Raw genomic sequence first — 11,879 nt, 5'->3', positions numbered from 1 at the left:
ATATATATATATATATATATATATATATATATATATATATGTATGTTATTACTATTATTATATTATTATTACTGTTATTATTATTTTATTATTGCTGGGGGGTTTTTTTCATAAATTAATTTCACTACAATTATATTGTTATTGATGTTAATCTCTCATTTATTATTATTATTATTATTATCTTTATTATTATTGTTATATTATTATTTTTGTTGTTATGTTTTTTTCGCCTTCATCATTGTTTCCCTGGTAGGCATCTTTTACAGGGACATGTTCCCTTTCCTGCCTACCAGACTCATTACGTTTTGAGTTTTGAGTGAAATAAAATTATGAATAATAATGATAAATGACATTTCAATACCAACATCTTTGGAAACCATGGAGTCTCATAATATTCAACATCATCATCAGCACCATTCCATCATCATCATACTCATTAAATGTATAACGGAGAATGAATAAAGCAGTAGAAATGTGGTTTTGTATTGTTTATGAAAACAAAAAACATATGATTTAAATATAGTCAGAAATATAGAATAATAATGATAAATGACATTTTATTACCTACATCTTTGTAACCAGTCTCATAATACACATCATCATCATCAGCACCATTCCATCTCCATCATCGTTATCGTCGTCGTCATCGTCGTCATCATCCTCATCGTCATGCTCTTTAAATATATCACAGAGAATGAACTTTAAATACAATACCTGTATATATATTGATGAACTTGATGGTTGATATGTTTTCAAATTCCTTTTTAGTTTTGACAATCCAGCTTCACAGGCTTCATATCCAGCCCGCCATCTCACCTATTGGTACTTGCTTCCAATCAATGCTTGGTTGCTGCTTTGCCCATCTAAACTGTGCTGTGATTGGACAATGGGTACTATTCCACTTGTTGAGTCATTCCATGATCCTCGTAACTTAGCAACAGTTCTCTTTATCTTCATCCTTGGAAGTTTGGTTCTATATGTTGTTGTCAACAGTAACCACCTGTCTAAACAAGTCATTATGGTAAGTGATTTATATGTAATAAATGTTATATAAAATATGTGTGTATTAATTAATATACAATAATAATAATATAAGAAATTAAAAAATTACATTTAATTAAATAATTCATTTTCATGTACAGTACAGGAATGCTACATATACAATTAATACTTAATGTCAGTAGACATGTTTAGGCCAAAATGATGTTATGTACTGTATCATACCCTATCAGCAAGTGGAATGCTCAGGATATTTCCAATCCTGAACAAGTAAAAGGATGAATATGGACTCAAACATAATTCTGATGTAACATCATATGTATGCCACTATTCAATGTCATTATTCTGACTGCCTAGCTGGCTGGCAAGTAAGAACACATGAATGTACACATAGTTTAAAAGAGAATAAAGCTTATTATTCCATTTGTATCTCAGAGGGTATTTCAAAATTTAGAGAAAATGGCAAAGTTGTTATATCCATCTCGTTCATATATCACATCCCCAATTATTTTGTTCTTTTTTTATTTCTTCAATCTTTTACTTTAGAGGAAACTAGGATGGTTTTTAAAAAGTTTTTTTTTAAAGTAGGACGGTTTTTTAATATTTTATTTTTTGTTATTAATAATCAAAATTTCTACACATCAAATTCTCTTTGAAAATTTGTACTTCCGTTTAAGGTTTCCTGAGGATGTAATTAGAAATTGACCTAAGGGGTTGCGAGATTTTAATCTTTCCACAAAAGTCAAGTATGTCAAAATTATGCATTAGATATAATAGAAAATCAAAGTGGACGACTGTAATCTAAAAGACAAAATCGAAGTAGGAGAATTAGTCATTCAGCTGTTGACATTTTGATATGTTTACCAATCTTTAGAGTATTTGAGATCATATCTGAAGCTGCTTTGCTTATTGAAATACTCCTTCCAGCTTTCTTTTATTCTAATTCATATTAAAGTATTGTTAAAGAATGAAGTCAACACAGGCTTCCAAAATGAATTTCATAAATAATTTGTAATAAATGTTTAAATGGTTGTAAAATTTGGTGCAGATGTCTTAAAACAGTATCTGACGCTGATATTTAGGCAGCTTGCTATCCTCCTAAGCATTTTGTTGGATGGGTGCCAAAATCTGCAATATAGTCACTTCTGTTCCAAAATAATTAAAATTTCCAGTAATGATAAAAATACGTACTAGTAAAGGGTCGTAGAAATAACTGATAGATAAAATCATAAAATTGTCAGGTCGTAAAAATTAAAGGTTTTTATGGTACTGTTTTTATAGTTCCCATTACTTGTCTGAGGTCGCTGTTAAGTACCATTACTTCTAGTAAATTCTCATAAAAACGTGTGATGTTAGATGTAATAATTATCACTAGTTTTCTCTAATTTACAGAAATTTTCTGTACATAGTTTTACATAGAAATATAAATTACGAGACCAGAATCGAGTATAGAATCACTCACTCACTCCGTTGTCTGCTGACAGACTCAAAGTATAGAATAATACATAGCAAATAATACATATTGTCAAATTATAATAATATAATTATATATATGAGATGACATTTTAATGATCAGTATACTAATGTATTAGTAATTTACTAAATTATGTTCAAGTGATTTACTAGCAATGGAATATCAAATTATCTAATCATGTTTTGAAATTATTCTCATTAAAGGCAATCAAATCTGATGCAAGAGATTTTAAGCATTAAGATGCCTTTCACACAACCTGATACTTTGTGTATCATTTGTGTGTGAGATATATTCATAAACTGATATCTTACTGTGTAAATCTTAATCTATATAAAATCTAGTTCTTCTAAAAATATAACCACCTAAATGTTATTTGCAACATGCTGACAGTATATCATTAGAGTATGCACTACAGGGTAGCATAATATAAATGTTTTAAACATTATTTTTATTTGTGAATATAATAATAATAATAATAATAATAATAATAATAATAATAATAATAATAATAATAATATAGGACAACCGAGAAAAGAAAAATAAAAATAACAATATTAACAATAGTAATAATATAATAATACAGTATATGATGGCAGGCCATAAGATAGCCTCTCTTCATTTCTGATAGAGGGTTCTTATTTTAATGTTGTTGCTTTTGTAAAATCAGACAAATCTCTTGAATTTCGCATACACTCTCTCATCTAGAATATTGCAGCAAGATTAAACATAAAAAGAAATATATACAGTATATTCATTCATTACACTTAATTGTTAATTCCAAGAAATATATCATGAGGTTTAATCATCCAGTGTAGATTGTACAAAGCAAACGGGTTGTTTTCAACCCTCAGATTTTAAATCATATCAGTCTGACATTGTTCTCTTCAATATTCTGTTAATCCTGTTACAATGCTACTATTTGCCTTTAATTGAGAATCTTTAACACCGAGCAGCATAACAAGAAATATATTAGTTTGCGTTGCACCTTATTAGAGGATAATAAATCTTAATGAATTACCAGAAATTCAATATACTGACATTTCTCTAATGTGCATTTTAAATCTGCAACTGGGCTCTCTTCATAAGAATCAACATTTTCACAAATTAAGATCACGCTAGAGAACTCTAGACAATATCATGTTATATTGTACAATAAATGATCATGTTAAGAATAGTTCTATCTTTGTTTTAGCATTTTAAAAACATTATAAACTCTCATTTCCAAGTTTAACTTTAATTCCTGCTTATAACTCCCAACAATTCTCATGATTCTTAATGGGAGTTTTCTAAGTTAGTAGATATAATTCCCTGTTATAATTCTCAATAATAATTCTTATATGGTTCTTAATGAGAGTTTTCTGAGTAAGTATGTTAGAATCATTCATAGAACTAGGACATTTTTTTAACTGGAAAAGGACTAAGAAATTCTATTGGTTAACTAAGGATTGTGTTTAATGAACACAAAGTAATTATAAAAGTTCCATTTACTTAGAGATAATTTGTTCATCATGCTAATATATGAATATCAAGCCGTTGGGAATAATCTGCCATTTTATTCCTGGCTTCTAATTTTATTCACATCAGGTAAGATATTTACATCCCCTGATACTGTTCCTCGTGTTTGCTTTCTCAACATGAAACAGAAGTTGAAGGTCCATATCTAAGTTTAATGTCTCTGTGAGCATTGCCTAAATGGACATGTTAGAACATCACAAGTCATCTCCGAGATAACGTGACCGCTGGGATGTGCTTTAACACACACTTTTTAATATTCAGAGACTTTACAAGAACGTTCGCTGAATCTTCAAGTACTTACCCTACACTTGAAAGATTATCAGTTGTTGCTTCTGAGTGGGAATGTAGACTAAACTCCACACTCTACTTAAGTGCAACTGCATCTCTTCAAATCTTCCCTCGCGTTGACTGAAACTTGGCTATAGTCTTTATGTACCTTGTAAAATCTGAAGTAGCATACCAACAAATTTCTCACCTTTAGCAATTTTTTGTAAATTATCAATAATCACATGTGTACCTATATGGCAACCATGTACCTTTCTGCCTCTTTTCAAGAGTTTGTAAGTCGAATATGATGTCATGTTGTGCCTCCTTACTTGCTCGTGGGTCATTAGTTCAATCGGTCAACTGGTATTGTATCTGTGATTTAACATTTTAGCTGGAAATCTTTTAAAATTTGTTTCCACACTAACTGCAAATCTTTCATTCTTCGAGTTGAGATATTTGGTTCAGCTCTTTAGTGTAAATGTAGATTTTAAAAACATCTGATTTAATTTGAGTCTATGGAGTTGACATTTCAGAAGCAATTGAATAGATGTTGAAATGGTGTACACAGATAACTGGAGACAGTAAAATTTAGATCAAGAATTTTCCAAGAAAAATTCCAAGAAAGAAAAAGGATCTATAAAAAAAGTAATAAATTTGAATACTCTCGTTGAAATGCTTTTTCGTATTTTTAATTACATTACTAGTTTTTATTTGAAAATGTAAACAATACAATTAGTCTTTAAGTGACTAACATCACTTAGGTTGCACTTCTTATCTTCTTCCAATCCTCCTAATAACTTTAAGGGGTGTATGAAAAGTCTGAATATCAACAAAAACTATAATTTATTTATCAAATATTACAGGAGATCCTGATCTATTCGGTGTATACTGAACATAAAATTGCATTATTAACGTTTATAAAGGCATTGAATAATGTGAAAAAAAACATCATTGAACAGTGCACAAGCAGCCCTCTGATATAAGCAATGAGAGGACTTTTTTACCAGTTTAACAATTTCAGGTCTTTGATTAGGGCCTCATTCCCAAACGTTTCTGAGCATCTTTTGACTATATATACATTTACATTTATGTCTGAACAAAAGACTAACACGTCCGTCACTTCAATTCAAGGCTAATAAATTATTAGCTAGATAGTACTTTGCATATTCCAAATTACCAATTTGGAATAGAAACATTAAACTACTTTAAAAACAGAGTTCTTGAAAGTGAACGTTATAGTAAGTAAAATAAAAGTTGTAATACCAATAAAAACAAAGTAAACTTTACGATTTTCTAGCTTTTTTTGGTTTTTAATATTTTACTATAAAATATCAAAAATTTTATGATAATTATGCTTTAGATTTTAAACTTAAGAGGAATGGTCAATATTTTTTATCTTAGATTCATCGAATATGTATGCATTTTGCAATACTTTTTACATGGTTTTATGGCAACTGCCAAACTTCATTTCAAAATTGAGAACATTTTACAGCTCCGGAAGGTGTCGTTAAAAACACAAAAGTGTAAATTTATCTGAATCATACTGAAAGAAAATCTAATATTATTCAACACCTCTGCACAATTTTAATAAGTATAGTAATAAAATGTCTTAGTTTCTACGGTTTTTAATACACGACCAACTATATAAAAATGTTCAAGATGATAATATTTTTTTGTAGACAAGAATTTAGAGGGAAATTTTTTCACCTACAATTCTTGTGTTTTTATGATCAACTTTATTTTTTCTACATTTATTTCTTCATTTTTTGTCTTCTATTAGCTACCTCCACTCTTTCTCATCTATCTCTGCCATGCTTCTTTTAAGTATTACTTCATTTATTGGTCTTGGTAGAACCTGTCTGTTTTATCATCTTCATTTTCCTTTTTCTTATCATTTCTTATATTCGTCCACTTCCTCTGCAATCATTTGTGCTCTGTCACACCTCATGAAGTTTCCTTCACCAAATTTTTTTTTTTTCTTATCTTACCCATCTCTTCTTCAGCTCTGTTCTGCCACTCAATCCTCAATTTGAGAATACCTGACACAACTTTAATGAAGACAGATTCATGCCTAATGCTGAATGATCAATTCTGACTTGGAGCTAAAATAGACATCATAATTCATATGTTATACTAAGCATGGTAATTAAGCTGTGATTTACCATTGAGTCAAACACCTGAAATCTATCTCTATGCTCAGGTTTCTTTTGCTATGCATAATTTTGCTATGCATAATTTTATTTAATCTTTAGCAAATTATTGTTTAATAGTAATGAAAATTTATGTTCTAATAATTATAATAATATTTTAAAACTTGATTTGTTGATGCCAGTAATTTTTTTTTTATACAGAAATAAATTGCTACTAAAAGCAAATTTAAGATATGCATTATTTTTAATTAATTATTTTATCATGGAGGCCTGTATTAGTACTTTCTTGATTTAATTTTTAAGTCTATACTTCGTACAAGCTTAAAACAGAAATTTTCAATTATAATTTACACAGCTATGCATCCATAATATCCCTGTCAAGTTTATAGCAGGGAGGTTATGTGAATTAGGTTGATCAGTGGTAAAAAGTATGTGGTTTAAGTATTATTTTTCTTGCTTATAAAACACTTAGTATTTAACTATTTTACTAAGGCCATGGTTTTCCCCCTGTAGGCTGTATACGAGGCCTGAAATTCCAGTGGTGGTTTCCTAGGAGATACAATGGAACATCCTCTGAAAAAGTCTGAATCAGATCACTGAAACTTCTAAATAGACTTCTGTGCTGGAGTTGATGACAGTAATAATTATATTATTTTAATAGTTTAGGTAAAAAAAAATATGATCTTATAATTAAAATATAAATATAACATTAGTGTTCATTTGCATTAATTTACTGATAATATTATTATTTTATTATTAATTATCAATGATCGTCATCATTATCATTGATAATAAAATTGTAAACAAATTAAATATTACAAAGGTATTTTTTTCATTATATTTATATGTAGATAACAGGATACTATTCCATTTATTTTAATTAATAATAACTATGCTATACAAATTAGGTACATCTGTAAAATTATTTAATTTATATATTAATTTCATAATTGTACTATACATCTGAAATCTCATTTTTTAATCCTAGGTGATTGTAGTCATATGACTAGTCAGGTGTAAATCATAGGGTAACCTACAATAGCCTTAATTTAATTGTCATAAAGTAATTTTGCTAACCAGTTGAAAAATCTCTTACTTCAGTTTCTATGAAAATGTAAAGTTGATTGTAACACACTGATTCCTATATCCATTGTCCCATGAGACTGAAAATTTGTGTCTTAATATAGTTGAAGAAATCAAATCACTGCGCTCACTCGTTGCCATGGAATCAACAAAAGTAGGTCTTTAGATCTGACGATGAAATTTCTGCAAAGTTAAAAACAAATTCACAAATCTATATAAATGGAATGGTAATTGCTCATTAGATTGTCAGAGCATTATTGGAATTTTTGTTTTATTGCGTTCAAATTTGTTGAAGCCACTACTGTTTTTTTTTTATTTTGTGCAAGAGATTGATTTTTCTTTAATTGTGCCTCTGTCTTGTCCCTCTCTTCTTCCCTCCTGTTTCTCTCTTTATCATCTCAATCAAAAACAAATTCTAATTTAAAACAAAAATACAGTTTCATGAAATTTTTACTACAAAATTAAGGCATATTTAGGTATTGGATTTCATGTATAAACAATCAGTTTTATAATTAAAGGAAGCAAGCTAGAAAGTGGGATTAGAAACAAGAATAATGGTTGCAGGTGTATTTATGTGGATGTTGTTGATACTTGTGAATTTGGAGGTTATTTGATGAAGCTATACCTTATTCAGGTGTGTGAAGCTGTCAGAAAAATAGAAGAATGATTGATGGATGCGTCTGGATTGATTTTCATTCTCGTTGTTTTCAAGATATTCTTTACCTGTCAGAATGATTGATTATTGAAAATAGGACATATGACCATGCACATCGAAGGTTTGCAAATGATACAGAAACTATCTGAGCTAGCAATTTATATAGGTTTATTGAAGGAGTAGAATGATAGTATAAAGTATAAATTTGCATCTTGGTAAATGAAAATGCGTTGTTACAAATATACTCGCTTCATCAATATAGCTTTTATTGCAGGCACCACATACGTAATGTCGTAATGCAGAGTTCAAATCAGCGGGTAGTAGGAATTTAGTCCTGATTTACAAGTGGATGTATAATGCTTTATGGTCTTACTAAAATTCCACTACGGAAAAAAATATGTTTGTTAGCTATTGCAGGCCGCAGTCCAGTAATGATTGGCGATAATGACAATATTCTTTTAACGCAAAATGCTTAACATGGTCAATTAAATGCATTACATTTCAAAAGATATCTGTAAGGAAGATACAATATTCATACATGCACACTTAAATTTATAATTTCTTCATAGATGTGACATTATTTCAAATGCAATTATGTTTAATTGTAAATAATTTCAAATATTGAAAAGAAGGTATATAAGAATTATTTTACCCATACTGTCTTATAATTCAAGAATATGAATAATTTTTGTATATTGTTTTAAAAGTAATAAATGTAAAATTTCTATAAAAAGAATCATGTGATGATGTGATTATGGGGTGTGAAGGGAATTAGTAGGTTGTGTTTGAAGTTTTTTGCTTAGGTAGAAAGCTTAAAGCTTGGTGGGAACACAATTTACTATAATAAACATAATGTATTTATTTATGTATTGCTCTATCAGTAATGGTACAATTGATGTTATCTTTCTTTTTGTGTTCCCAGTGCCTAGCATTCCTCGTGCTCCCGTTCATTCCCGCCAGTAACTTGTTCTTCCCTGTAGGATTTGTAGTAGCGGAACGTATACTGTATATGCCTAGCATGGGATTCTGCATGTTGGTAGCTCTTGCATTCCAACTTGTTAATGAAAACTTGTAAGTATAATATTTATTTTTTTTTTCTGTGTATTGGTTTCATGTGATTTTGTGGAAAGAACTTCCAATTCCTCATCCTACCCGCTCCCATAAAATTTGGCAGAAGAAAGGTAAGCCAATGGTGAAGGCCACATCCGAAGATAAAAAGACTCAATCATGCCCACAGAAAAAAAACCCAAAATAACCATAGGCAAGATCAAGTTTCTTCTTAGTTGCTTGGTTTTACATCACGTTGTATTCATGCTGTATTTTTGCTGACCTTAGAGCACCATTCATATGATATGTAATTTCCTGGCGGTCAACTTTGCTGCAGTTGAAGGACCCCATTTTTCCGTTGCCCCAAAGAGATGTGTTGCATTTTTGTAAAGCCATTAGGTATACTATATCTTTTCACATGTTTGTGAACTGTTCAAACATATCTTTTTCAGCTAATGAATTGTGTTTTCTTAATTTACCTCCAATGCCTTGCAGGCATTCAAAATCTTCATTTCAATTGACAGTGATAGATGTCCGTAGCAGCCTAGGCGCTGCTGCTAATGTTGTTATTACTCCACTGTTTGTCGTATACTTCTACTACACTGTCCTGTATTACTTCATTTCATCATGCATATATTTTAACAAATATTCAACACATTCATAAAACAATCAATACATACATACACAACTTTAAAAGTGGCTTTGAAATTGCTTAATTTAGTGTCATTAAATTATTTATTAGGCATACCATATAATTATACATCCACTAGAAATAGCCAACTTATGAAAGCACATGTATTAATATTACCAGAAATATTTTTGATGTCGCATTTAATATTTTATATTTCTACCCTCAGTGGTGCTAAGCGGCAAGTATTTGCTGTACTTTCTCTACTTTTGTTAGCATATGGCTCCAAGACATTTAGGAGAAACTACGACTGGTAAGTTTTAAGCAAATATATATGCATATATCCTTTACATATAGATGTAACAATAATGTTTTTTCTCTAAAATGTAAAATATCATACTATTAGTACTGTACAAACACACACATAATTATCAAAATTGTAGGAACAATTAATCCTTTAACAAAAATGTTTCTGATCAATTGTATGAAAAAATGCTGGCAGGAGTTGAACCCCATCCTCTCGCTGTCAAGGCAAGTGTCATTCCACTAGATCATGAAAGCCTATATGCATATCACTGATTCAGTTCAGCCAGGTCACTTTCTCACAACAGATGTGTGCCCTCACCTAGTGAAGCTATGGCAGCCTATAGACAATTTGTAAGAAATTGTAAAAATTATGGAAAATAAATCAGAGTTTCTGTTGGGAATTAAAGTATATTGTCCAGTTTACTGGCATTGAGACACTACAAACATCATTTTTTCTACTTCATCTTACGTAGATTCCATGACATTAGTAGAATTAGTTTTTTTCTACTAGCTTGCTATGAGAACTCATTGTTTGAAAACTTGGTGTTAATTATAGGCTGGTGGAATGTAATTATATTTATAATTTTACTCATTCTTCTCTAATAAAAGTAATTTATATTTAAGTACTAACAATTTGTTTTTGCGTGCAAATCGATAGAAGTCAAAGCGAGATCGATTTAATGTATGTTGGAGAATTTTTTTACCAGCAAGAGATGCGGAACGGAACGTAAGATCGGATTAACTAGTTTGATCTTCAAACAGCTTTTTTACAGCAACTGTAGTTTCAGTGCAGAGCCTTTGAGTGGTTTAAGGATGCATGTAATGGGACATCGTGCAGATAACGTGTATTAATTATCCATGTATATATGGATAGGATGCAGCGGAAGATTAGTGGCTAGGATAACGATTCTAGAGTATTGTTAAGCTATTTAAGACTCGACTGAACATCTACCTCAACAAATCACCGTGCTTTCTAAGTGCATATGTTTATGCACATTCGTGACTGTATGTATATTAATTAAAAATAACTAATGTACAATATTTATTAAACATAATTAATCTAAAACTTTCCTAATTTAAATGTTTTAATTAAAGGCCTTCAAGGACTCCAAAAATACAGTATATAAAAGTATTTTATACCAAAGCACTGATCAGATGAGATTGAAAAATGAAAGTGTTCTTTTTTATACAGTTGGTGGATAGTGGATTGGTAGATGGGCGGGTAGGTAGATAAGTGTGTGTTTGTGAACAGGTGGGTTGGTATGGGTGTTCGGATAGGTGGGTGGGAAGATGGATGGACAGGTGGATAAGGGAATGTTGTGTAGGCAGGTATGAATTGGTGGATAGGCAGGTATGTCAGTGGGTGGGTTGGCTGATTAGTGGATGGGTAGATGGATGACTAGATCTCTTTTTGTTTATTATGTATCCACATACACTGTGTAGTGTACTGTACCACCTTTTATTTTTTGTAAATATATATTTCCAATACATTGGTAATTTATTTAGTATTATAGATATGTAAATGTCATGCATCATATTATTATTATCATTGTTATTATTAATATTCAATTGATGAACCATCAACATTTGTAAAATGACAGAATCCACTGCAGGCAGTATTTGCACAGACATTAGCAATTATTGTTGTTTCATTTTTGTTGATGCTACTGATGTTGTTGCTGTTATTAATATTATCTTATTATTGTGTTTGTTGAATACGAATAAACATTCTCTCTCCTAATAACAGGCTAATAA

General features: G+C 30.2%; 1 protein-coding gene across 1 annotated transcript in view; it reads left to right on the top strand.

Annotated features, from left to right (window-relative positions):
- The window catches only part of LOC117104851 (protein O-mannosyl-transferase TMTC3-like), a 102,069-nt gene that overhangs the window by 48,134 nt on the left and 42,056 nt on the right, over positions 1-11,879 (top strand). The window contains exons 7-9 of the mRNA XM_033245698.1: positions 769-1,021; positions 9,066-9,214; positions 10,048-10,131. Of these exons, the coding sequence (XP_033101589.1) occupies positions 769-1,021; positions 9,066-9,214; positions 10,048-10,131 (486 nt within the window). The remainder of the gene's footprint in view (positions 1-768; positions 1,022-9,065; positions 9,215-10,047; positions 10,132-11,879) is intronic.

This window comes from Anneissia japonica, unplaced genomic scaffold (genome assembly GCF_011630105.1).
Source record: "Anneissia japonica isolate Jap-2015-1 unplaced genomic scaffold, ASM1163010v1 scaffold287834_len5846547_cov211, whole genome shotgun sequence".
In the NCBI taxonomy this organism is placed as follows: Eukaryota; Metazoa; Echinodermata; class Crinoidea; order Comatulida; family Comatulidae; genus Anneissia; species Anneissia japonica.
This window is presented reverse-complemented; position numbering and strand designations above follow the sequence as displayed.